Below are 26,644 nucleotides of genomic sequence, written 5' to 3' on the forward strand. Positions count from 1 at the left end.
TTCTTTTGGCCGGGAAGGAGGAAAGGGAGAGGGAGGGAGGGGCGAAGGAGGGTGGGTGACAGCTGGCTTCCAGAGCTTCCTGGTCTCCAGCTGACTTTCCCTGCTGCATTCCTTGGCAGCCTTGGCAGGCAGGACGGAAATGCCCGTTGTGGAGATGCCACTGGGAATGTGCCATGCAACCCTCGGCTTCGGGCCCCATGGTTTCAATTCCAAGGAGCACCTTGACAAAGCTCCACTGCCATGTCCTCATAGGTGGATGGATACCTGGTCCTCATCTCCGCTCTTCTCTGGGGCCTCTAGTGCTCGCTCAGGCCCCAGCAACCCCATTTCCCATCTTTAGGGTCTGAGGCTCTGGGTGATGAAGCTCTTGAGAGGGCAGCTGAGGCTTCAACCAACCCCCTCGGCCAAGGTGTCAGGGGAAGCTCCTGCCAGCATCACTTGGGCTGCCATTTCTCCTCCCTCGAGGCCCCCTTGTGGTCTCTTCCACAGAACTGTACACGAGGACAGAGGACATTCTCTCCTCCCCAGGCTGGAGTTCTCACCAGGTAGCTTCAGCCACCACCCAGAAAGGGACAATCAAATTGCTGCCACTGAGCCTCGGTGGAAGGCGCTTTGCTTCCCCTCACCCTCCTCCTACGCATCCCGGGTCCTGTGTGTCAGAGGCAGCCACGGTGGGGCCCTTCCTGTCCCAGGAGACTCTGAGGAAAGGAGCATACCTAAGGGAGAGCAAAGGGGCGGCAAGTCTTGCAGCTCTGGCCGCCCTCACGCCCTCCTCGTCATGTGTCAACAGCAAAACCAGGCCGATGGCAGAGAATGGCAGGCTGCTGGGCAGTGAGCAGTACGGAGTGGTCTTTAGTTGGAGAAGTCCCCTGCTCCACCACGCGGTACCACCAGGACCTCCACCAAGGAATCAGAGGAGGAGGGGGAAGGTGATGCAAAGGTGAGCCACCGTGATGCACCGCAGGTTTCCTGCTGTGGCTTACATATTTTATAGTTGTGGTGGAAGGAAGCTTCCCAGCACACAGGACTAGGAGAGAGATAGGCTGTGTTTGTATAGCCTGAAATCACATGTGGGGCTCCCCCTTGTGAGGCTGCTTTGGTTCGAGTTCTTGGACTGGGCTCCCTCGGACCAGGCCCCCCATGTACAGTGGTATAGGTCAGTCACTGCCCAAGGGCAGCTGAGGTCAAGTAAGGGCCGAAATCTAGCCTGTACTGTGCTTGGCCAGCTGGCCGTCTGTGGGGCATGGCCCCATTGGAGGAATCCTATTTTCTGTTTTGAATGAAGGTACAACATGGGCTGGTTGCACCAACCCATAGACTTTCAGTTCTGTTTGGTCTTAAATCTGAGCCTTCTAGAAAAAAAAAAAATCTGAGCCTTCTCTGTCAAATGAGCAGGGCTTTGTGTGGACCCTGTGGCTCTAGGACACCCAACTACATGATAGTTGTCCACTGATAATTGCATTGTATTCAAATTCTGGGTGACTCAGAATGCAATTTCCATTGGAAGGAGAAGCTCACACATTGCTGCCTCTACTCGCAAGGCCCTAGCAGCTTCCATGAACCACATTAAACTGCTCTCTAGGATCTCATGTAAAAGGGGCCATCTCTGGCCTTCAACAGATAATCCCTCCGTGTCATAATACATCTTAAAACTCGGAAAGAACAATCTGAGTTCTCCAAAGGTTTCTCTTTTACCAAGAAAAGAAAGGAAACTAGTATGAGAGAAGAGCTGACTGAGCTATCCAACCACTTGGATCAAGGCCTCTTGCCACCAAAGAGTCCTAAATGGCTGCTGGCCCACATCTTTGGTCCACAAACTCCCTAGCTTCGCTCCTTAATTTTTCCATTACTAGTCCCATGACATAGATGCCCTCTTAAACACCTTTCCCAGCAATGTGGAAATGCTATTCAACTTGTCTTTCATTGAGTTTTATAATTTGCAGTAGGTACTAGATGATATATTCGTATAGATCTTCCTTTAGAAAAACTTAGCACTTTATGTATAGTAGTATATCTAGAAAATGACTATCAGATTGCAAAACATGTTGGTTAGTTGGTTAATTCCATTTGATTAGAACACCGGGCTGTTTTAGACAAAGTTCTGGGGTTCCAACCTCAAGCGCCCTGAGAGTTGCCACTATTATATAAGCATAGACCATTTTTTCACACAGCCACATTTTGTGGGTATATGGTGCTGCCCTGAGCGCACAGGGAGTGTGGATGCCTCAATGCAGATCCATTTCCACCACTGGAACCAAAAGATTGGAATGAAACACCCATTAGAGTCTTCAAAAAAGAACAGCAGGGAATTTATAAACTTTTTTTGAAGTTTGGATCTTTTATCATATAGATGCTAAAAATCTCAGGAGCTTGGAAGATTTTTCTCCTTCAGCTAGTCCTGAAAACAACTCTGTAAGTTGTCCCACATGCACACTTGAGACGCTTGGAAGGTGTCTGGTATATTCTTGTTCCAAATGCTCTGTTAACAGACTTTGCAGAACCACTGACCCAACACTACTTATGGGATGAAGAGACATCATTAAAAGCTCTTCACAGAGTTTCACTGAGATCATTCTTGCCTTTCCTGATATCTACTTCTTGTGAAAAGCAGCCTGGAGATATTTGAACATCTTGTCTGGATACCAGGCTTCCTTCCTCTCTTACACTCTCAGCCCATGAGAACCTCCATAGGTCTGTGGGAGTTCCGCTCTCCTGCAGTTTGCACCCAGTGGTCCAAGTTGCCTACACTCTGGATTTATCAGCAAAATCCTTAAACATCCTCTACCCACAGCATGCAGGCCTCAAAAGCAATAGGGAAGGATGGGTTCCCACCACTCTCCATAGGGCTTCAGGGATGGAGAAACTCCCCTAGGCCTTGCCTCTGACAGCCTGAGGCACCTTCTTGGTGTGTGAAGCCACATAGTCATGACACGCCAGTCACAAAGACACACCAGGGACCAGTAGGCCTTCCATCCTGCAAGTTCTGATTTCTAATGAGGAAAGCCCATAGAGAGAGAAGACCAAAGAAGAAAAGGGATGAACACTCACACATATTTTAACTGCCACCTACTACAGCTATTGTGATGTTTACATCAAGCAAATTCGAAATAATATTTAAGTTCTAGCTATGACATATTGCTTTCAACCCAGAATTCTTAGCATTTACAATAAAAAAATGATATAAAGATACGGATCACATAGTAGTCAGGTTTACAAGGACTCTCCTCTTCAACCAAGGGGAAAGTCAGCCTCAGTGGGTTCCTGTCATTTGGGAAGGGAAGTGGGGCCGGTCCCAGGCAGGGGAGTCCTCTTCCCTGACTGCCATTTTGGTTTCTGCTGGATGGCATTAACAGGGCTGGCTGGGCCCCATGAACTCAGCAGCTCGTTTTTGATGAGTGCGTGAATGAGTGAGACGGAGTACTTCCTGTACACTAAGCCCTATGCTCAAATCTTGGAGAAAATGGCACGAAGAGGAGAGATGGGTCTGTGCTGTTCTACAGACCACAGCACAGAACTTCCACCATGTACCATGGGGAAGGTGTCCTCATTCAGTGCTCTCCCCTCTCACCACGGGGTCTCCTATATGCCACTGTGTTGCTCTCTACCACCCTCTAGGCTGGATGTGCATGAGAAACAAGCAGCTTCCCTACAAGAAGAGTGAATCTATAGCCCACCTTTACCCCTTGGGTCACAATCACGACCTGGGGACTTTGCTAAGGTCTTGCCCCTGGGCACACAGGGACAGTGCAGGGACTTGCTGTTCCTTCCACCCCACGGCTACTGCCCTCCTCTCCCTGTTACACTATGTGGATGAGGCTGACAGGGGCTGTAAGGGCCGGCGGAACTCATGCAGAGGCCACTAACACACACGCCAGCTAGACCGCATCGCCAGAACCCATGCAGCTCGGCCACCTCCTGCACACGCAAAAGCCGCCACGTTACAGCATCAGCTCGCAACCTGCACCTGCATGACTGCCAGAGTTCACAGAGGGGAATTTGGATTTTCTTTTTTTTTTTTTTAAGATGAGCTATGGTTCTGAGCCAATTTATTTCATGGTACAGTTCGATGGCCTTCTCCCTGAGCTGCTGCAGAAGATGCACAAGCTGTGCAGCCCCAAGGGCAGTGGGGTACTTCCTCCTCAAAGCCCCGAACAGAAGATCAAGTGCGGGGGGGCCCTGGGGCTGGGCAGCTGTATATGCACCTTCTGCAGAGGGAGCCGCTCGGGTTTTGCAAACCCGTCCCTAGAAGAGAAGCTGCAGACGCTCGCAAAAGAAAAAGGGTGTGTTGAGTGGGGGGAAAGCACTGGACTCCCTCCCACCCCGAAGGAAACAACAACCAACACCAAAAAAAAAAAAAAGAAAAAAAAAGAAAAAGAAAAGAAAGAAAGAAAGAAAGAAAGAAAGAAAGAAAGAAAGAAAGAAAGAAAAAGAAAAAAAGGTGGAAGAAACAAACAAACAAAAACCCCAGAAGAAACGTTGAGGGAAGAAAACCAGCTGAACTTACCACACTGCGAGTGAACTTTTCTAAGGAAGTTCTACGACCTGGCTCACTTTCTGGCTTTAGGGGAAAAAAAAAAAAGGTAGGGAGAAAAATACAGAAAAAAAACCTCTTCAGCTTACATGTGGTTTCCAAACAGCAGCAGCGGCAGCTAATGAACAAAAACAACAGCAAAACAGGGCGGAAAAACGGGGAAAAGAGAAGCAGCCAGCGCTGTACGTGAGTCAGGGGGAGAGACAGCCAACAGAAGCCCGCCAGGAGTGGTGCCGCCTCCTCCGAGCAGCTAGCAGAGAGGGGTGTCTGCTTCTAGAGCGGCCAGGATCGTGGGGGGCTCAGGGTCGAGGTCCCCGGGCCTTTGCATGGGGCCTCCCGTGGGTGGCAGTTTGGAGCAGCCTGCTCCCTGCTTCCCGCTGGCCGTGTGGGCCGCTGGAGCCCCTGGTTTGGGTCCCTGAGACCGGGGGCATTCACCTGGGGGGCCTTAGAGTGGGACCCCAGCAAAGGCTACCACCTCTGAAGGCTGAGTATGTGTAGGGCATCCTGACGGGACATCAGGAGGTGGCTGTGGGCAAGGTGAGGTCATCAACTCTTCCCGGAGCCTGGGTTAGGAGTCTGAGATTCCTCCCACCCAGACGCAGCCAGAAAGTGTGCTAACTCCAGTGACTTCCCCCTGGCCCCCTACTGACTTTCATTCTGTGTTCCCAGAGCAAGGAGGGTCTACCTGCGTGTCCTTTGTGTTGACAAAGGGTCTTGGGCCTGAGAAGGAGTGTTTCGGACAGAAAACGCTCTCTCGGGTGCAGGCAGGTGACCACTTCCAAGGTTCACACAGGACAGGCTCCAGGAGGCGCAGACACCTCTGTGGAGAACTCTTAGCTAAGGAGCCCCTGCCAGGGCAAGAAGAGGCAAAGCCCTTGAATCCTTTCCCCAGGCCTCATCGCTCCCTACCACAGGGAGGCTGTGGTGTGCACCTGACCCTGTCTCTAAGTTTCCTGCTTTCCCAAGACCTTTGGGAGAGAACTACATCCCAAACACTGGCTGGTTTATCCTAGAGCCCCATTTCAGCATCCTGACACTGGGAAATCTGGAGAGTATAATCACTCACATGGACACAGACACACACGTCCAGCAAAAATGGAACTGGAGAGCTGAAGACACAGCCAGGTGCCTGTGGGTCTGCAGTGTGCTGGAAGCAGAGGGGCAGGAAAGGGCAGCCACCTGTCTGTGCAGACAAGGTCGGAGGGCTTCTCAGATGGCAGTCACGACCCTCACCCATCAGCTGGCTGCCAGGAGACAGGATGTTGCAGAAGGAAAACACAACACACACACACACACACACACACACACACACAACACACCACAGCAGAGCCAGGCTGGTCTTTCTCCTCACACGAGGAGCCGAAGGTTACCACACCAAGTCCCGGCTCTGGGGACGGCAGGACCCAGCTTCAGTCCCATGCGAGGCCCAGGTGGCACGCACTTGGCTTGGGTCGGGCTGGTCCTGGTCCCTGCAGCTAGCACAGTGTGCCTGTCCTTCTTGTCTCTGGCTACTGGGTTGCTGCTCACAAAGGGTCATGATTGACCTGACTCATTCGGGTTCCTGCCTTGCATGTGCTGGAGCAGCCCGCAAAATCCAGCACAGGCCCCTAGTTTGCCAGAACAACTAACTATCTTTAACAATATTAGGATAGAGGATGAACTAGGGATTGAAGGCTCGGGAGGCTGTGGCTTCAGACTCCATCACAAGATGGAAAAGCTGAAAAGTGAGGCCGATCCAGGCCCCCTCTTGTAGCTGGAGAATGTGACCCTCACATACCTTTATGACCTGGACATTTATATCGCACGGTAAGCCCATTTCTGAAATCAAGGTACTTCTAGGCCTACCTGAAAATGCCGAGTTACAAATCCAATCCACACCTGGAGACTCTCAGGGAGAAATGGAAGAAAAAGGAGGTTTTGTCACTGTTTTTGGAAACAATTAACCCTTGGGCATTGCAAGGGTGTTGGCATCTGCAAGAGTTTCCTGCCAAAGAACGTCTCTTCATTTGGGGGCTGGGAGGATAATTCTAACGAGTTTCACATGTAACATTTCACAGGCAAGCCATGGATCCCTTCCTCACGTGAGGGATCTCCTCTGAGAAGTTCTCCTCTTCTGGGATGACCTGCGGGCACAGGTGTGTATCAGCTCCACTCCCTGTGCCAGGGTGCGTTTCCCCTTTGTGTTCAGACTCTTACGGAGACTGAATGGCCTCCGGCTTCTCCTGGGTATGTAGATGGGTCCGGATAAGCCAGACTGCCAGAACCTTAGAACTTCTCCAAATTGTCATCGGTTCAGAGTCTCGAGGCACGAGAAATAGGAACATTCATTTTGACCTTCTCCCATGAGATCTGGGCTGGAGATACCAGAAGGGTCCATAACTTTTCTTGAAAAAATGAGCATCTGATGTTCCCCTCCATCAGAGGCCCTCTACCTACATCCTCCTTCAAGGGAGCTGGCAACAGGCCAGGCTTCACATTTTCCATCAAGCAGTGACACTTGATGGAAGGGGTGCAGGAAACTAATAAGTCTGGGCATTCTAGAAGTCCCTTTTCCTTGCTCAGACTATCAGGGATATTCTCAGGGCTACCTAAGGGCAGGAGAATAGGATATAAATGCTCTTGTAGACTCTAGAGTTAAATGGTACCAACCAGATACGCAGACAGGTCCTGGCACACGAGGTGGACAGTACACAGAGAGAAGGGTTGCGTGGCGGGCAGAGGCAGCCCCGACAGAGAGCATGTCGGTGGACCACCGCAAGCTTAGGGACTGGGCTTGGCGGGCTGAGAGGGGAGAAGAGGGGACGCACATATTCCTAAGTGGCACGGCACGGAAGTTGCGGCTTTGGGTGCAAGGAGAGCCACGCTTAACCACACGTGGGTCTCGGAGCACGATAGCTGGAAAGTGCAGAGGGTTTGCAGGCATACTGGAATCCCGAGCCTCCTCCCCTTTCTCAGACCTCAGGCCCCTCAAGGCTCTTCCTTCCCTCCTCCCAGGATTCCAGCTGCATTCTCCTGCTTCAGCTGCCCCTTGTCATCTACATGCTGAGGGTCCCTGGGCACCCCCATCCAGACGCCAAGGGCTGCAGGGGACTATGACTTGATTCCAAGGGAAGGAGGAATAAGAAGATAGGGTACAGTTATTTCATGGCTGTGGGGGCACCAGGGAAGGAACAACCCCAGGAGTGACTTCTGGGGCCAGATGGGGGCTTGTGGGGAGGGCCTGAAACCTGGAAGGTTTTCTACTCAGTGAGGGGGCTGGCCTATCCTTGCCTCATCCTCATCTCTGAGTTGGTCAGACTTTATTTAAAGTCTGTGGTAGGTAAGGGGACCAGACTTTCCAGTGAGGGGCTCTTTCTGGTTTCCTAAGGGATTCACTGGCATCACTGCCAGTCCTGAACCCTTGTGCTGAGCCACTCTGTGGCCTTCGTATTTGGTCATACTCCCTACTGTGGGCAGGACGTGCAGACCAAGGTAATGGGAACATGGAGCCAGGATGCCACCCCCTGGACCTTGGGGGTGCACTGGGGTGGTGATGTTTCTACTTGTCTTCCCTTGGAGTGGGAGCAGATGGAGAAGGGAAAGAAGAAAAGAGAAAAATAAAACCCAAGGGATGATATTCTCATTTTACACCAGCAGCAAGCAGCAGGCAAGGGTTAACAGTGCTAAGAAAGGCAGGCCTGCCCTTCCCAAAGATACCTTCTTCTTGGCCAGCAGCAAGTCCTGGTAAGCATTCGACCGGAGGAAGCGGGCATAGCTGTCACTCTTCATCAACTTGTAAATGTGTTCCTGAGAAGGAAGGAGGTGGGAAGACACAAGAAAGCACTGTCAACTGCTGCTAAGGAAGGGGAATCACAACCCAACCGGCCACTGTTTTAGGAAAGAAACAAACTGAGGTGTGCTTGCATGTGCCTAGAAACACTCGACAACAGTTTGTTTTGTTTTTTCCCCTCCCAGAAACTTCAAACAAAATATATTTTCTCTCTTAAAATGAAATCTCCTTGAGGATCATGTCCCAAAGGCTTTGTAATTGGGCCTTGGTGCCACGTTGAGATGCAAATATTGCTTAATGATTAAAGCCACAGGTACAGCAGTGAGAAGCGACAGACTACTGATAGACCCAACCACTTGGATGAATCTCAAGGGAGTGATGATGAGTGAAAGAGCCAATCCCCAGAGGTTACATACTGTATGATTCCATTTATGTAACATTCTTAAAATGACAAATTATAGAAACAGACAACAGATTAGTGGTTGCCAGGGGCTAAGGATGGGAGGAGGTAGGGAAGGGTGTGGTTATAAAAGACAATATGAAGGATTCTTGGGGTGATGGAGCTATATAGAACTAAACACACACATGAGTACAAGTAAAATTGGGAAATCTGATACACTCAGTGGGATGTATCAATGTCAATATTACAGTTATGATATCATACTATGGATTAATAGATGTTACCATTACAGGAAACTGGGGAACTGGTACATTTCTGTATTATGTCTTACAACTGTATGTGAATCTAGAAGTATCTCAAAATAAGAAGCTTCATTTAAAAAACCCTAACAACTCCATAGGCAATGATGCAAATAGGTCAGTTGTGCATGTTAGGGCCACCATCCTATCCTGGAAGGGTGCCCTTGGCAACCATTTATGGGGCATGTGAGCAAATATAACAGACCTAAGGCTTACATCCAGGAGAGGCAGATGCTGTGGCGTGATGCCCTCTCTTCACCCGGGCTTCTAGAGGCATTTGTATTCTGGCCTTGGTGATGAATTTCACCCTTGATTTCCAGCTAATTCCTATAGTCTGTGGGCCCTTCCTAACAGATCTGTCCTCAGCAAGGGCAGAGAAAGCCTGCTACCTTAAAAGAAGGAGTTTGTTGATTGAAAAAGCATTACTTATCAGTTGTGATGGAATGAATGTAGCTCAGCTATACAGGAAAGCCTGTGTTAAGAGGGATGGTAGGCTTTCACTAGGGAGGGTGGGATTGTTGGCAGAGGCTGGCCTGGTAGAGGAAGCATCTTCCCTTATATATACTCATTGTTCATCCCATGAAACTGGACCTGGGCCCGAGGCTCAGGGGAATGAAGAGTGGGTTGGTGAGGAGAGAGTGCTCAGTTGAGAGGCAGGACTGGTCATTAAGGACCTCTTCCCAGGGTATTCACTTTCCAGGAGAGGGTAAAGGAAGGGAAGCTTCCTCTCAGCCAGGGGACACATTTTATTTTTTTTATTAAGGATTTTATTTATTTATTCATGAGAGACACAGAGAGAGGCGGAGACACAGGCAGAGGGAGAAGCTCCATAGGGAGCCCGATGTGGGACTCGATCCTGGAACTCCAGGATCATGTCCTGAGTTGAAGGCAGATGCTCAACCGCTGAGCTACCCAGGCATCCCCGGGGGGTACACTTTAGAGATACCTGGCCAAGCTGCTGTCACACCCCAGAGGAACCTGGAACAATGGCAAGGGCTTTCTGGGAGCCTCTCCCTTTCCACCTCAAAAGAAAGTGAGAGCAAAAAGCAAGCAAGTCCTTGGCCACGTGTGGACCCTTCTCCAAATCATCTTCAGTTTGGGCACCAGTGTCATTCTTCCTGTGATGCCCCCATATTTATAAAGGCAGGATGCAAGCTGCTTAATGGGATGGCCTACTGCAAGGAGCCAAGCAAAATTCAACAGTGAGTGGCTTGGATATGAACTGACTTTGATAATCCAGACATGGTGCATTTAATAAACCTAGTGAGAACACGCTTCACTTAGTGTTTTCCTGCAAGTTTCAGACAAAAATTGAGCCCATTTTAGTTTAAGTTCCTTAAGGGTAGGAACAGTATGTCTTTATTTCTTATATATGTGCAGTGTCCAGCACAGGTTTGACATCGGTGACATTGTTTCCAGGTTCACTGGAGTGCTTGTGTGTGTGTAACATCCAGCAAGTTTATAGGCTCCATGCTTGTTGTTTATGCTCACCAGTTCCTGCCCTCTGCGTGGAAGGGGAGTGGGGCTCACACTCAGCTTGAAGGAATCCTGAGCATCTTGGGTCATCTCTAATGGCCTCAGAGCCTAGGCTGAGGCACTGCAGTCTTTGTTCTCACATGTTGTCTCTTTAAATTGTTCTACCATTAAATCTTAGGTACAAATGTTAATGACTCACTGTCTCTTTCTTGTCTTAGGCATCGCTTGTGTCTGGCTGACAGAGCCAGGTGGCTCCTGAGTTGTCTGGAGAGACCTGTCACTCAGACCTGAACCCTCTCCAAACCCCTCTTCAAGGTAACAGGTCCCTGCTTCTTATTTTGGCTTCTCAGAAGAATCTAAATCCCAGGTGTAGCTCTCAAAATACCCCCCTACAGGCTCAAGAGAAGTAAGGAGATCTCTCCCAGTCCAGCACTTCTGGCCTTGGCAACAAATTTCACCCCTGATCCAGCTAATTCCTCCAGCTTCACTGTGGGATGGAAAAGCCCAGTCCATTAAAAGAAAGAACTTGTCAATTTAAAAAGAGCAGGATAAAGCAGGTGTCTAAACATTTAGTCACAGGAATAGTCAGCAAATATTTAATGAGCATCTACTAGGTACAGGCACTCTGTCAGGCATTGAGGTGACAGCCTGAATAAGACTAGGTCCCTGCTGTCGTAAAGCTTAGATGCTATGAGGCAAGATTGATGCACAAAGTGACAGACTATGACTCCCAAAGCAGTCTCAGGTCCCAGCCGCTAGTGAATTTTGTGTGGCTCCTTGCAGTGGGCTTCTCCCATCAGCAAGAGAGTAAATCTGCAACTTTTGTAGATCTGGGGGTATGTTTGAGCTAAGGGCTCCAATGACAAAGTGCCAGCACAGGGAGCAGGGAATGGGTACATATGGGATGACCTACCCAGCTAGAGTAGCGTATGTCCCCACTTATCCCTGCCCGGGCCTCCCTTTCTCACAGTCCGGAGATCCATGACTGTCCCCTACCCTCCTCTGCTCCACTGAGCCAAGAAGTGGGGCCTTTGATATACCCGGTTATGGAACACTGGTCCTTCCTCCTTGCCAGCTTGTGTCTAAGAAGCACAAAGACAGTAAACAGGGGGTGGGTGAACAGAGCACTGAGGTTTTTCTGGGAATGAGAATTAAGATAGGACTCAGGGTCTTTGGCCAGTTCCCAAATGCAATGAGTTTATCACTGCCAGGGACAGCAAGTGTACAAAGCTTTTGGCAGTGACCTCTACTGATTTATGGGAGGTTCTGGTTTGTTTCCCCTGCTCTGAAGACAACCAGCTTTAAGGGAAATGTATATCCAGAATCTGCAAAGAGCCACTGGCAAAACCAGGAAGCCCCCACTGATGGAATTCCTCTGGGGCTAGAGAAAAAGAGGTTTGATCTTCTCTTTTCTTCTTTGCCTTTTCTTGTCTTGTCTTATCTTCCCTTCCCATCCTCTCCTTCTTCCCTTCTCTCTTTTCTTTCCTTCCCTCCATCTTTATCTCTTTCCTCACTCCTTCCTTCCCTCCCTTCCTCCCTCCTCCTCCTTATTTCTTCTCCCCCTCAGAAAGGGGTAGGTGAGTGGACTACACATAGTTCACAAGCAGAACTAGCCTTCCTGATGTATGGGAAGGGTGCCTTCCTACTCCAGGGAGAATGAGGATGGTTCTCCATGGGGCTGAGCAACTGATGCTTTGGGGCCCTAAAGCATACTGAACATCTTCGCCACAATTCTCAGTGTGGGGAAGGAATCAACCCCTGTAGTGTCTGACAATTATAGTACAGAGATGTCATCCTGATGAGACACTCCACCCTCATTTCCCTTTTTGGACCCAGGCCTGGGATGGGGAGCTCGGCTCGCCTGGGATGCTAAGGCAGAAACAAAAACAACTGGAATCGGTAGGGCGCGAGACATATGTGGGCGCTGGAAGGAGCAAGCAGTGCAAGCTGTCTCAAAACCACACCTGCTTCAAATCAATGTTTTGCTGTGATAGTCCTTGTTTGGAAATCTCCCTTATTTTTAGGCAAAACACAGTGACCCTCACAAGCACTGGAGAAGGTAATACGGCCAATGCCTGAAGCCTGGGGCCCAAGCATGCTGGAGCAGTCGAATTACTTAAGAGCACCCTCATGTCCTCCTCTTTGCTATGGGTCCCTAAAACAGCTATGGTCTCATTTCCCAGCTTTCGAACATCCTCCTAGAGTGGGAAACCACTCAGCTGGAGCATTGCAACAGCTGCCAAGAGCCCTTCTTGTGATTTTCAAGTGTCCTATTTTTCTTTTTGTAGAGATATGTGCCTCATTTCTGCCCTCCACATCTAGACTTCCTGGAACAACATCTTAGGCTTTGGGGACTGCTGGGTCCATCGCAATCCCTTGGAGGAAGATGAGGTTGTGGGGCAGAATGTGATGTTGCTGGGCAGAGTGAGGGAAGCAAGACTGGACTGGGAGCCATAGGCTCTGATTCAGGTCCTGGCCCTGCCCCTTTCTGGCCCTATCCATCACACAACTAAATGAGGAAATAGAAGTGAAAGCACTGTAAAAACCATACATGTGTAAAGTAATAATAATAATTGGCCTCCATGTTGTGACTGTCCTTGCTAGAATGACATGGGGGTGAGCCCAAAGACTCCAAGAGCCCTGAGGTAGTAGAAAAAGTGAAGCAGAGCCCGGTTACATTCTTTTAGTTGCTATTGTTTGCTCTGAATCTGTGCTTAGGTTTAAACAACCACTTTATAGATGAGAATACTGAAACTCTGAAAGGTTAAGTGACTGGTCACTTAACAAGTACAAGAGCTAGGATTTGAACCCAGAACCGTGTGACCCCAAAGCTCACACTCTCCCCCAGCAACATGTTGCTTTTCATTGTCCTTGAGTTGGAGTTTTGAGGGGAGTCAGTCTTGCGTGAAAAACGTTTTCGATGTGTGTTTGGCAGAAACGTTAGGGGTTTTCTCTCAAGTCCTGATCTGACTCATCCTTGTAGTAGATGAGCCACCCTTCGGGAGCCATTTACTATCTCCACCATCAGGGATGGTGGTAGCTGGGACACCCAGGGCAACAGGCTCAGGTTTCTTACAAGTCTGTCTTACCTCACAGACTGTAGGCAACCTGCCTCTCATACTAGAAGGAATGTCCTGACCTGGCAATGCTCTGGGGGCTGACTGGGCCCTTGGCAAGCCATAAGCAGCAGGTCTGTATCAAAGCAAGTTATCCCTTTCAAGAGACTCTTGAATATCATAAAACAAAGGTCCTCAGACCCTAGGCATGGTTATCTGGGGCCTAGGATAAATTAGTACTTGTTTCAACATGGGTCCTGCAGGAGGACACGAGATGGGACTGCACAGGGGTAAGGACTTAATGCGGGTCCTAAATCAGTATCTGCTAAATAGATGCAGGAGAGGTAACAGAAAAGATGTTCCATGACGGTATGGAAAGGTGGCAGTATGTTGTCCTCATGGAGCAGCTTTGGATGACCATCCTAGGATCATGTGGCTCTTAAACGAGAAGCCCCTGTTTGATTTCTTTGTCCTTCTAAACGGAACACAGGAACCCTTGTTTCCATGTAATGTAGCATTCAAATCATAAGAGAGTGTAAGAATGCATTCTTATTTGTCTTTACCCTGTGAAGCGTCTCTACCAATGTGTTCAATTTAACTGACCAAAGGGTGCAGGCATTTGATGCTGTTCAATCCCTATTCTGGAGAGAAGAGTAGCTTTGAACACAACTTTGTGTATTGCTTTTTACCTCCCCAAAATACCATGGGCATTATCTCAGAAGTATTGTCTTTTCCTCTTCAAGGTCATGGGGTTTGGTGCAAGCAATCTATGCTCTGAAGCATCCACAAAGAAATTTTGGAATTTAGCTCTCTGGCGCCTTCTCTCTAGGAACTACTAGTCTGTGTGGTGATAAACAGAACCAGATCACAAACAACGGATCTGTTCTTTTGGAGAATGCATCCCTCCCTCTGCTGTTCATCTCCCTAAAATAAAACCACCCACAGAATAAAATGAGTAATTCCTGGAGCAAGCAGTGCCATGGCATTCTTTATTAAATTATGCCTGGCATGGGAAGCATACCAGGAAATGCCCTCCAATTGAGGATTAATATCAGGAAACTTGGTGCAGTCTTGTGATACAGGCACACAATGCCACCACCTCCACCACCAGAGCAAAGGTGAACAGCCTGCATCGGACTACGAAGACTTCTACTTCTGAATAAACTGGGACAAACGTAAATGTGTACTTCACATAAAAGCTCTGGCTTTTAAACAAAGCACATGTTAGAAGCCTTGCATTCCTTAATCAAGTTGCATTTAAACATCTTAGTTGAGATAATAATAGAAACTTTTGACTAGAGGCTTCTTGTCTATTTAAAGTAGGTGTACACTTGCTGGTATATTTTTCATCTCTTTCATCACCCATCCTCATTTTGGTCTTGAAGTTGCCCTTTGATTATTCCATGCATGGATGATGGCTGAGTTGAGTTTCAGTAACTTAGATTGAGGTCTACTTAAGGGAAGGGACCCTCCTATGTATCTGTATATTCGCAGAACACATGACTCTTAGTGAGTATTCCAAGTTTTGCTTAATTAGCATATTGTAGAAATGTAGCTTAACTGTTTTTTATTGATCAACTACTATATGTGTTCCCCAAGGTTGTTTGGCAAGATTTTTCAAAGTGGAAAGCCAAGGGACAAATTGTCCTTCTTTTTTCTAATGACAAGTGCAGCTCAGAGTATTATAATTCTGGACAGAGTTGTCAAGGAAATTTTTTTAAGACTTGAACCGCGCAGAACATTACTTTAGTGCTGTGAGGACTTATGAAAGGCAAAGAAAACCAAATTCTCATCAAAGAACTTTCAAGTCCAGAAGTGTTGAAAGGCCTACATGGGCCTCGGTGAGGCATTTCAGCAGCTCCTGCAGGGCAGGAAAGTACTAGGGCTTGGACAGCTAGGAAGCCAACACAGGATCCTGTAGGAACTGGAGGCAAAGGCTGGGTTGGTCTGCCCAGTTCAACTGTCAATCCATTTGATGGACAGATTTCCAATCCAATCCAATTTCAATGAAGTGTTTTCTTAGACCTGTTTTGTTTCATTTGTAAAGAATGATGTGCTCTTAGACAAGCTCTTTCTGATGGCAGAGTCATCCAAGTCTCCTACTCTCTTTGCAATTTCCCTCACTATAGAACTTCACAGCTCACAGGTCAAGGTCTCCCAACTGGAATGGAATGGGAGAATGACTGCTCATGCAATGGGTGGATGGGAAGATGGACGAATGATTGAACGGACCCAGTGACACAATCCTGGGAACATCTGAGACTTTTTAAATTGAAGCAAGCAGCCACTGTGCCAGCAGGCTGACTCCCATCTCCCTCCTCCAGCCTTCAGAGGCTCTGGAAAGGGGTGAACGCCCTAAAAGGAAGCCTTAGGTTCTCAATACTTTCTGTGGTTTCATTTTCTCCTCCAAACACCACGAGCAAAGCTTTAGATTACATGCTCCAAGATTCAGACTTCTCTTGCTGCAGCTCACTCTGCCCACTACTCTCTGATACCCTCTCTTAGCTAAAAGCCTTCCATGCTTTCCTACTATCTTCAGGGTGAGAAAGTTTGAATTCCTCAGGATGACACTTGAGGCCTCTAGCAATTGGCTCCTATAAACTTTTTTCTGCATTTTTCTCCTAAAAACTCCTTAGATGAGCAGACCTCTTGGGAGAATTTGTTTTTGGTCTAGCTTGGAATTATAAGACCTTGGGAATACTAGAGCCATTAATTTTGTGCATTCATACATATAAATATGTAGCACTTCTTACTTAATTCAAAAAAATTTCAAGGCCATTAGCTCATCTGGTTTCTCAAAAATCCTTAGAGGGCTATATAGAAGACATCATCCCCATTTTCTAGGTAAGGAAACTAAGGCATGAAAGGTCAAGATTCTTGCCTGGGACCACATAGCAAGTGAGTGGCCATGCAGGTCCTCTGATGCCCCATGGCTGAGAACAGAGAATTCAATCCCTATCGTAAAGAACTGAGTCTTCTCTTTCTTTCTTTTTTTTTTTTTTTAAATCATGGCCCATTTTCTTTTTTTCTCCCCTTGCAAAGCTAAATCTATGAAATTGGAACAACACAGCAAACAGCTGAGGGCTATGGTCACAGCCCACAGACCTTTATGGAAGATTTGGTCTTGGCCCAAATTTTCAAAAAAGCCAAATGGATCAGCAAAACACAAGTTGCAAATGCAGAGCCCATGCTGACGGGGTGTCTTGTGAAATATTTCCACAGGAAGCAAACACAGGCAATTAACTTTGCTATAACAATGCATGCGGTCAGATAAAAAACAAAATCCTCCAAGAGAGCCAGCACCCGCCTCCCCACCACCTCCCATTTCAAAGGAATCCATAAATCTGGCTGAGCCATTCTGGCTACTGACCACTAATAGTAGGGCACACAGTCACAGTTCTATGGCATTCTGACCCCTGTGAGGGCCTTCTGAGAACCTTTGTGACCAGCTCAAGAAGCCACTCATAGCTCCTGATCCCAACTGGGAAGGATTTCAAAGGGCTTGGGTGATATTATTCCCATGTTGCAGATGAGCAAAATGAGGAATGTAAGCTTAAGACTTAAATGTACAATCCTAGACAAAGCAGGTGGCAGAAGGAGGATCAGAGCCTGCTTCCTGACTGGGCCCTTCTAAACAGGAGTTTCTTCAGCTCTCAGCATGACAACCGAGCCCTCAACAACTAACAATCCAGGGGCAGTGTGATCTGAGCAGCAGACACTTGGCCAATAAGTCAGGAGACCTGAGTGCAAGTCTATACTGGTCATGGGCTGCTAAGGCTTTTAAGCTCTATTCCTTACCTGGAAACTTCTGAATCACACCTGAGTAGCTGGTACAGGAAGCAGTGCTGATCAGGAAGGGTAAGCAGTGAGAGGATAGTGGGACTGGTTGACTTCTCAGTCTGCTCTGTGACATCCAACACCCACTTGGAAACATTTGCAGATTGGTTTTTCTGTGCTACTGCACCAAGACAGATCCCCTCTGATACTCTCTCCCAAAAAAGTGGAAGATTAACCACTCCTGACCCTCTATTTTCTGCCTTTCTGGATTTCTTAAAGTGTTTCAATGATTTTCATGATATACTGTTAAGCACAGGGGCCTCAAACTGCAGGCCTCAAACTCACATCTGGCCCACTATTTCTTTATGCTCTGTGGGCTAAGAATGGTTTTTACATTTTTAAATGGCTGAAAAAAATTAAGAAGAATAGTATTTCATGAAAAATTATATGAGATTGAACTTTCAGTACCCATAAATAAAGATTTTTGGAACACAGCCATATACACTTCTTTATGCTGTTTACATTGTAATGTTACAAGGTAGCTGTTTTTGTATCACAGAACTGAGTAGTAGTGACACAGACCATATGACCCACAAAGCCTAAAATTTATACTGTCTGGCCCTTTACAGAAAAGTTTAGTTTTTTTTAACCAAACCCTGGTTAATGTAAACGGCAGGCTACAGAATCACCATATCTGCATAATCACCTTGTACACATAAATTGAGGAGGAAAATACACTAAAATGAAGATTATCTCTGGGTGCTAAACTTACATGCAATTATTTGAATTTTTTCACCAAGCATGTTAAACAGAAAGGTATAAACATATTAATCACATTAGGAAAATAAAATAGTAAGTACTTATTCTATCTTACTGTGGACCAGATCATTTTAGTTATTGATGTGCTTCACTTCACCTGGTCCTTTTTCTGCTGCCATGTGTAGGGACCCCTGTACCTCTGTTGTACAGAGGAGGAAAGGAAGACTCAGGGAGTTTAAGTAACTTGCCCAAGGTCACAATGCTAGTTAGAAGCACATTGTATGTTTACATGGAAATACACTTAAGAAACAAAAGGGGAACAGGTTGAAACAAATTCATTTAGGAAGAATGTTTTATTTGAATTCATAGGAGATGAATCCTAACAGATAATAAGGAACTTAGAGAGGCTCTGAGTAGCCTGGTGTCCACTCTACCTCAATAAGGAGGCATCATATTTGTGGCAGTGCCTGAAAAATGGCAGAGCACTGTACTAATGAAGGTTGTGTATTCAGAAACTTGTCAAGGAACAACCTGATGACTTCCTAAGAGTTCCTATCAAATCGTTCTCAAATTAGAAACAACATAAATGTCAAGAAGAGGGGACTAGTTGGTTAAACTATGGTGCTTCCACACAAGGGAATACTATGCAGCAATGAAAGAACCGGGAGATAATCATATTGTTGCTGCTAGTGTTGGTACTGTAGCTCTGAGGCTGCTGTGTAGTAAGGCAGGAGAAAGTGAAAGAGTAACGATGTGAAGTGCTAGTGCTATCATCTGTGGCATCCTTGGGAACCAAGACTCTCAGCATAGAGAAAGGAGGCACAAAAAATAAAAAGCAGAGGTTAAATAAAATCCCCTGTAATTTTCAATTTGAATAGAAAGTATCAGTATGAACTTATGATGTATTTTTAATCACAAACAACAACCACTAATTTCCTAGCTCTGGCCACTGAAAAGGTCTAGAAAGGATGACCAACCCATGAACAATGTGCACCTCCAGTGCCTAGATTATGGTCTCTAAGAACCATTTCTCACCAAGAGAAACTAGGGATCCTTGGAGAAATGGTTGATTCCAGATTTGGGGCTTAGCTTCTTTGCTGTTTGGGTGACATCAAAGACTACCCAGATCATGTTAAAAGGAGCCACTGACAGAGATGGCACAATCCAAGCATCAATAAAAATAATAAATAAAATGGACCAAAACACAGTAAATATGTTTAAATGTGTGAGTTTACAATGATATTAAAAGCAAAACAGAAAGCCCTAATTGGTCACCATTAGAAGATGATAGTAAACCACTCATTATTTTGAAAACTAGAAAATAAAGGGATAGAAGCAAATACTTATCCTATCTTTCCTATACAAATTGTATTATTAGATAATCTAATAGGAGATGTATTTGATTATTTGTATTTCAGTTAATAAATGAAGTGAGATGATAGAGTTAGAATATTACCATTTTGTAATTCCTAATTAATGAATGGATCTAAGCAATAAACATCAATACTTGCTAAAATCACGAGAGAAAACTAGACCTTATGTGTCTTCTGACAAGAAAGCACAACACAATTTATGAAGTAGTTTTGCTCACAAACATCAAATGTAAACCCAGTTACATATCTAAATCAAACTAATTTGTAGGAAATACAGAGGGTAGAAGAACATGTTAAATAGCACCACAGGGCTGTAATAAAAGAAAAAAAAGCCAGGTTGTGAGAATCTCTACAGGACAAAGAATACAATTTCTTTATGGAATAAATTGCAAGGGGGCAAGGAGGGGAGAAGAGGGATACAAAGGAAACCTGTAGATTAAAAGGTATTTGAAAGGCATGTCAATATACTGCAATGTGTGGGCCTGATTTGGATTCTGATTTTAAGTTAAAGATTAAAAAATGGTATTTATGCCACTGCTGTAAATTTGAACAGTTGTTTGGCATTTGGTGATATAAAGAGAATTATCTTAAAAAGATAATTTTTAAGGTGTGATAGTGGTGCTGGTGATGCTACATACCTAGGTATTCACAGATAAATTGAGGAAATGTCTCAGATTTGCTTTAAAATAACCCAGTGGTAGCTGAAAAAGTAGGTGGGGACACAGATAAAATGAGATCAGTCCTGTATTGATGATTGCTCAGGCTGGATAAGGGCCCATAAAGGTTTTTGTTCTGCTCTTCCTACTTTGCCACATGTTTACACATATCTATAATAAAAGATTAAAATAAGTCCTTCCTAACATCATGCCAGAGTGCTAATGGTAGATGGAGTGCATCATGGTTCTGACCAGTATCCCTGGTCTCGTGTTTTATGAATAATGGAGAGTTGAGTTCTGTGTTTTAGACCATTCATCTGAGAGCCTCTCTATCACCTACGGAGCTTCTCCATCACTCAAGGAGCTTCTCTATCACCCAAGGAGCTTCTTCATCACCCATGGAGCTTCTCCATCACTCTCCTTATCAGGATACATCAATATGCGCTTGGGAGCATATACATAGACACATACAAAAAAAGATCTCTCATGACTTAAATATTTTGCCTTGAAGCTGCAAAGAGTGTGAGGAAGTTGCACTTTCCTAAAGCAATTAACACTGAACTCTATAGAACCAAATCTGCCTGGCACCGACATTCAGCAGAACTCATGGCCAGGGAAAGAGAAAGACAGTTATGGTGTTGGGCTTGGGAGGTGTTTCTGTTCTGAAGTTCTGAGCAAATAACAAGGCAAATTTGGCTGACAAGGGACACTGGTTGTGTTCCTAAGCTATTATGTGTATCAATGCCACTGAGTTTCCTAAATTGGATACTAATGTCTGTAGGAAGGCAAACTATACAAATTATTTATGTGGGGACCCCACAGGTGAGAGAAATGAAGAGGGCTGAGGAGACAAGAGTGAACCCTTAAGCCCCATCACCAGGTGTAGGATGGGTAAGGGGGAATCATAGTTAGGGGCCAGGAAATGGAAAACTGACTAGATTCTTATCTTTAAAAAACTCTGTTTAGAGTGACTTACATGGCTTCTGTTTCTTTTGCCAGCTTCCTCAGCAACAGTGCCCAGTTGTGCCAGTTCCTCCTGTGGGCTTCCTTAAACCTTAAACCTGGGAGCTCACCCCGCTTCTCCCATTGGTAAAGTTCCCCATTTTCTTGTCTTTCTCCCCAACTAGCCTGGAACCTCCTTGAGGGTCAGGGCTTCTATCCTTCCTTGTGGTGTCTCATCACATAGCACAGGGCCTGGGATATAGAAGTGCTCCCCAAATAGTAACTGCAGAGTTGGAAATCGCTATGGAAACAGTGTAGGGTGGGGGTCATGAGCGTGAGCTTCCTGGTTAGATGTGGGCTTGACTCACCGCCCTGCCAGCTCACTGTACACACTTTGCTGATGTTGTGTTATGGTTTCTAGATTCTACTACTGACATTACAGGACTTCAGATTTTGTAAAACACTTTGAGATTGTCCTGGAAAAGATAACACATATAACTAAGTGTCTATCTCTCTGTAACAATGTAACACCTAACCTAGGAAGACAATCCTAGGAAGGAGTTCACTATGCACCTGCCTGGAATGGTTTCCACTGACGGCCTTACAAATATTAAAACCTGAAATTCTAGCTATACACAATGCCTTGGACTTATATTAAAGGTTGGATTGGTGGAGTGGACACATGAATATCCTCTGAGTAGGTAAGAACCACTCAAGCAGATAAGCAAACCTGGGCATCTTCGAATGTGTATCTCCCTCCATCTTTGACATTTTGACTGGTTATCTCGTAGCTATGAGAATCCAGGTTGATTGCACTCGGGGCCCCTGGAGCCAGAAACTCTTGCCAGATTTCTTCTACCCTCTTGGCCACATCCTGTAGGGGTTGTTTCTTGAGGTCTTGGACAGCCAACCAGAACCTGAAGTGGAAGCATAAAGAACGTCAGTTCCAGGGGGCTCAGCATCTGGACTCTGCTGGATGTGGTCCCAGAACTGACATCCTATGAAATTCACTCTGCTGCATCCCCCAGCCTTCCCTGCTGCCACTGCCTAGGTAACAAAGATGATAGGGACTGCTGGAAATTCATAGGGTGTTCCATTACTGTGGAGAACCGAAAGGAAGTGCCCATTAGAAAATCATTGTGCTTCTGGTTACCAAAAAGAGGTTTCTTTCCCTTTATATCCACGTTTCTCAACCTCAGCAGTATTTCCATTTTGGGCTCAGTAATTCTGTTGTGGGGCTTCCCCGTGCACTGTAGGATGTTTACCAGCAATCGTGGCCTCTACACAACCAGATGCCAGTGGTGACCTCTCCCTAAGTTGTGACAACCAAAAATGTTTCCAGATATTACCAAATGTCTCCTAGGAGGTTAAGTCACCCCTGGTTGAGAGCCAGTGCTCTTACATAGGTGCCTGACACAGATAATGTGAATTCCTTTGTCATATCTGGTTGGGATCAGCTTGCAGCATCAAAATTAAGGGAATCACAGAGACAGATAGAATCTTGGGATCATAGAGAATATCTGAGCTTAAGTACCCAGCTATTCATGTTGCAGTTGGAAAAGCAGCCAATTTGCAAGGTTAGTGTCCAGCATGATGCTTGGTATATAGTAGGTGCTCAATAAGTGGCTATTGGATTGAAGATGGGCTCATGAGGAACAAAGCTGAAGAGGCATACATGGGGAACCTCTATGCCAAAAGAATACTGGAGCGAAAAGCCTCTTTCTCATTTCCATATGTGCCTTCATGAATTCCTCAGCATCAGCATGGCAGCGGCTGTTGGAAGAGCTGGGTGTGAGCTCTTTTCTGCTGAGAGCAGCAGCAAACAGAGCTAAGCTTGGACAACAGCTCCCTGGTCGTGAGGATGGTTCCCAAGGCAGCCCCGGGGAGGGCTTGCAGCAGGACCCAGATCTGGGTAGCACACTTTGTGCCTTGTGAACAAGACAGGCCAGTGTCCTCATCAATGAGACATGAGGACAGGCCCCGGGCTATGTGGTTCCCACAACCACAGGATTCACACATACTCAAGTCAGTGAAAGGGCAGGGACAGAGAAGCTGAACCACGGCATGGTGGAAAGTGCATTCAATCTGTCATCGAATTGCACCCAAAGTAAGATGTACTTGTTTTTTCCTTTTTTTTTTTTTTTAAAGGTTAAGCATGTTTTTCTGTTGCTGTTCCTAGAATTGTCTTTGGAGACAAGTGCATGGCCCAAAGGCGCCACTCAGTGGCTAACTGCGGGAATACAGCTCCATTTCTATAAGGAGATTGTGTGTGTGTGTGTGTGTGTGTGTGTGTGTGTGTGTGTGTGTGTGAGTATGTGCTGGGGCTCAATGGACTCCAACTCTTCCCCTGCTTTGCCCTTTGGGATTCTAATAATTTCTTTAAAGAAAACCTTCATGATTCTCTTGTTGGTCCTGAAGAGTGAGAGGCAGGGAAGGAGATTTAATGACCTCACTTGGCCAGAAGATCAGGAAACACAGTTCTGTCTTCATCTTGACTATGCTGCTGTCTTGGAATTGTGCCTTTCTGGGTATCTCTTTCCTTATCTGTAAAGTGGGTTCGAAGTGGGTGGCAGGATATATGATGTGGGCCTGAAGACGTTCCCACCAAGGTGTAACCAAAATGCTTTCAGGTCCTGCAGGTGGGAGCCATGGAGGGGTCAAGACGGCGACCACAGGTTCAGTACCAGCCCTTCCTCCTGGGTGGCTGGGCAGAAACTGCCAGGGGTTCTTGCTGCTGCCATCTGTGGTCACCTGCCTCTCACCATCAGCCTGCTTTCTTTCTTCCACAGGTCTGGTGCTCATATTCTCTGGCAACCGGGGAGAGGACTGTAAGGGTTCCCTGAGCAAAGTGCAAAGGGTTGGAGGCAGAGTTTGAAAGGGACTATGAACCTGCCTGGTTGTTCAGGCGGCCTCTGAGACTCAGCTGGGGACTGGGGCTCTTTCACCTCCCAGCCTTGTGCCTCAGGTTCCTTAGGTCTCCCCGTCCCACCCTCCAAGTCTGCCATGGAATGAAGGAGGTGGCCGGAACACAAAGATGAAAATAGTCATCTGGTGATGACAGTGCCTCTAGGCTTTCTTTGTCTGGAGGGCAGGTGAGATTTAGGAAACCCAGCTCTAAAGAAGGAAGCTGGGGTGGGTTTTTCAAAGGACTGGGAAGAGTGCTCATGAGCAACTCACCAAAGACTAGGTGAGTCGTGGGGCTGGTAGGAGAAGGGCCCCCCTCAGGGAGTCGCCTCTGGGCCGAGTCCCTGGGCTGGAAGCACCTCCTCTGGGCCAGCATCCTTCCCAGGCTACTAGACCCTGTAGTTTCTCACACAAATGGATGGTTCCCGGGCAATTTCCTGCTCCCTCAATCAATGTCATGTGGGGCGTCACCTTCTGTCACTTGTTCCAGTCTGCTCCGAGGAGGAGCTCTCAAGCTCCGGGAAGGCCCTGAGGACCCAGCAGCTTCTGAGCTCTGCAGGCTCCCGTGGTTGCTGAGGCCTCAGAGCCCCTTTGGGCAGAATGATTTGGGAGCCACATGAAGGCACATCACCCAGCCGGGTACAGAGAAGGGCTAAAGTGGATGTGGATGGAGATTTCAGAGTCCAATGTGACAAAGTTTTACATGAAAGTGAAAAGGTTCCCTTGGTCATACACCAAGAATTTTTGAAAATAAAAGTACAAGAGGGAAACCACGGCCCGTTAGAAGAGGAGGAGGAGGAGATGGCATTCCTCAGACAGCCGCTTTTCCCTCCCCGCCCTCCCGGGGACCCACCCAGCCTTCTGTCTGCCTTGGAGGTGACCTGCCTTATCCTTCTCAGGTGACAGCAAAAATGCTGTCACAACAGCATCCTGACATCCCATATGTGTTTACCGTCACCGGCCTCGAAGAACCTTTGTGTCAATTTGAAATTCAGAGCAGGCTGTGGTTTGCGTTTGCCATCTGTGAGCCCACGGGCCAGGCGGGAGCGCGGGCCGAGGCCTCCGAGACCCCCGGCCGCGCTGCCCCCCGGGGCCACGGCACCCCCACCTAGGGCAGAGGCCGGCCCCCGAGGCTCCGACCGTCTGCCCTTGTCGGAAGCCTGCAGGTACGGCTCCTCGTGGGGGCCGCGGCAGGGAGGAAGATGCCAGCCAAGCCTCGGTGGCTTGCGGCAGAAGGGCTGTCATGACTGGCAGGCCGCGAGGACTCGCTGGTATCAGGGAGACCATCTGTCCCGCTTCGCTGCAGCCGGGCGCCGGCGTGCGAGCCCTGCGGACGCTTCGGGAATGCGGGCAGCCGCTGGCCTGTGCAGGGAGGCGGCGGGGGCCAGAGGCCACGGGCCCTGCAGCCCGGGTGGGCCTGGGGGTAGTGCCCGCGCTGCCCCTGCCCCGGGGCGCCCCCTCTGTCCCCCGGACGGTGCTGATGAGCCCTGGGGTTCTCTCCTGGAGACTGGCTGGAAGCAGGAAAACCACGCAGCCGTTGTCATCCTGCCTCTTGCCAGGGGCTCTGGGCAGCCCCTCAGTTCTTACTTTACCTATTTTTTCCATAAACAGGGATTTTCATGGTTTAGGGAGGAAAAAATTTAGCTTTTAGCTCATTCCCATTGAAAAGCAAACTCTAGGCGGAAGGAAGGCTTTCTATGCCCTCTGCTGGTCAACAGAGACTCAGGGAAAAGACGAGGCAGGTGACTTGGGGCCCCGGCTGGGCAGAAATCCTCAGGGGCCTGGCGGCCACCAGGCAGGCCACCAGCACCAGCGGCCACGGGCGGCTGACTCACGCTCACCGGGCAGCGGCTGAGGTGCCGAGGATTGCCACAGCCACGTGTGAGCCACCTGTGTTCCGATTAATCAGGTGTTTGGTTAGCGGTGAGTCCCCGCCGGGTCCTCCTAGGACCGGGGGCAACTGGCGGAGAGCGGGGCTCTCCAGGCAAACGTGGCAACTCCCCCATGCTCTCTTTAATTGCTTCTCCCTTCAGCTGACACCGCGTGGAACTGGGATAATCAATCTGCAGGTTAGAAGAACAACCACGTCCTCTCAGGAGACGTTACAGCTCATAAAAAATGTAGGGGGAACGCGCTTTGCTGTGGGTTTTGAGTTTTAACTCGTGGCCTGCCATGCAGCAGAGGGTGCCTCGAGCCGGGGAGGACAGAGACTGGTTTAGGGGAGGTGGAGAGGGGGCAAGGGACTCCTGTCACCATTCTGGGAGAACTCAAGAGCCGGGAGGACGAAGTCAGATAATGCACTCCAAGGCTCGGCTTCTCGCCTTGTGGATGAGAGCCCATGCGCATTCTACAGCCCCTCCGACCCCAACAGCTGTTTCTAGGGGCTCACTCCAACTGAACGGAGCCCTGGGCTCAGCTCGGGGTGTCAACAGGGAGCGTACATTCTCACGCTGTGCGGGCTGCAGCAAAATGCACTGGCCATGCCCCGTCCAGGTCCTGAGGACGACGCCTCTCTCCCATCTCACCTCCTGATGAAAGGGGACTTGAACTTACATCGTTTTATCATAGACCTCTTTCCTCTAAGGATCCAGGGTGACACTTTGTTGTCGTGAGAGCGATTTCTGCGTCCTTTGGGGCTCCTCTGTTCTGTACTCTGAAGCTCTGGTACAGATTCCACTTGGTCACTTAACTGGCACTCCAGG

At 47.7% G+C, this 26,644-nt stretch overlaps 1 protein-coding gene across 8 annotated transcripts in view; it reads right to left on the minus strand.

The window, feature by feature from the left end:
- The window catches only part of RGS6 (regulator of G protein signaling 6), a 564,384-nt gene that overhangs the window by 17,457 nt on the left and 520,283 nt on the right, over positions 1–26,644 (minus strand). For 7 of the 8 annotated variants that reach the window (XM_055304454.1, XM_055304453.1, XM_055304455.1 and 4 more), the window contains 3 exons: positions 21,769–21,955; positions 8,228–8,317; positions 4,505–4,558 (listed from right to left, as the gene is read on the minus strand). In XM_055304454.1, the coding sequence (XP_055160429.1) occupies positions 4,505–4,558; positions 8,228–8,317; positions 21,769–21,955 (331 nt within the window). The remainder of the gene's footprint in view (positions 1–4,504; positions 4,559–8,227; positions 8,318–21,768; positions 21,956–26,644) is intronic. The other variant, XM_055304460.1, reaches the window with a different exon arrangement.

This window comes from Nyctereutes procyonoides, unplaced genomic scaffold (genome assembly GCF_905146905.1).
Source record: "Nyctereutes procyonoides isolate TBG_1078 unplaced genomic scaffold, NYPRO_anot_genome, whole genome shotgun sequence".
NCBI lineage: Eukaryota > Metazoa > Chordata > Mammalia > Carnivora > Canidae > Nyctereutes > Nyctereutes procyonoides.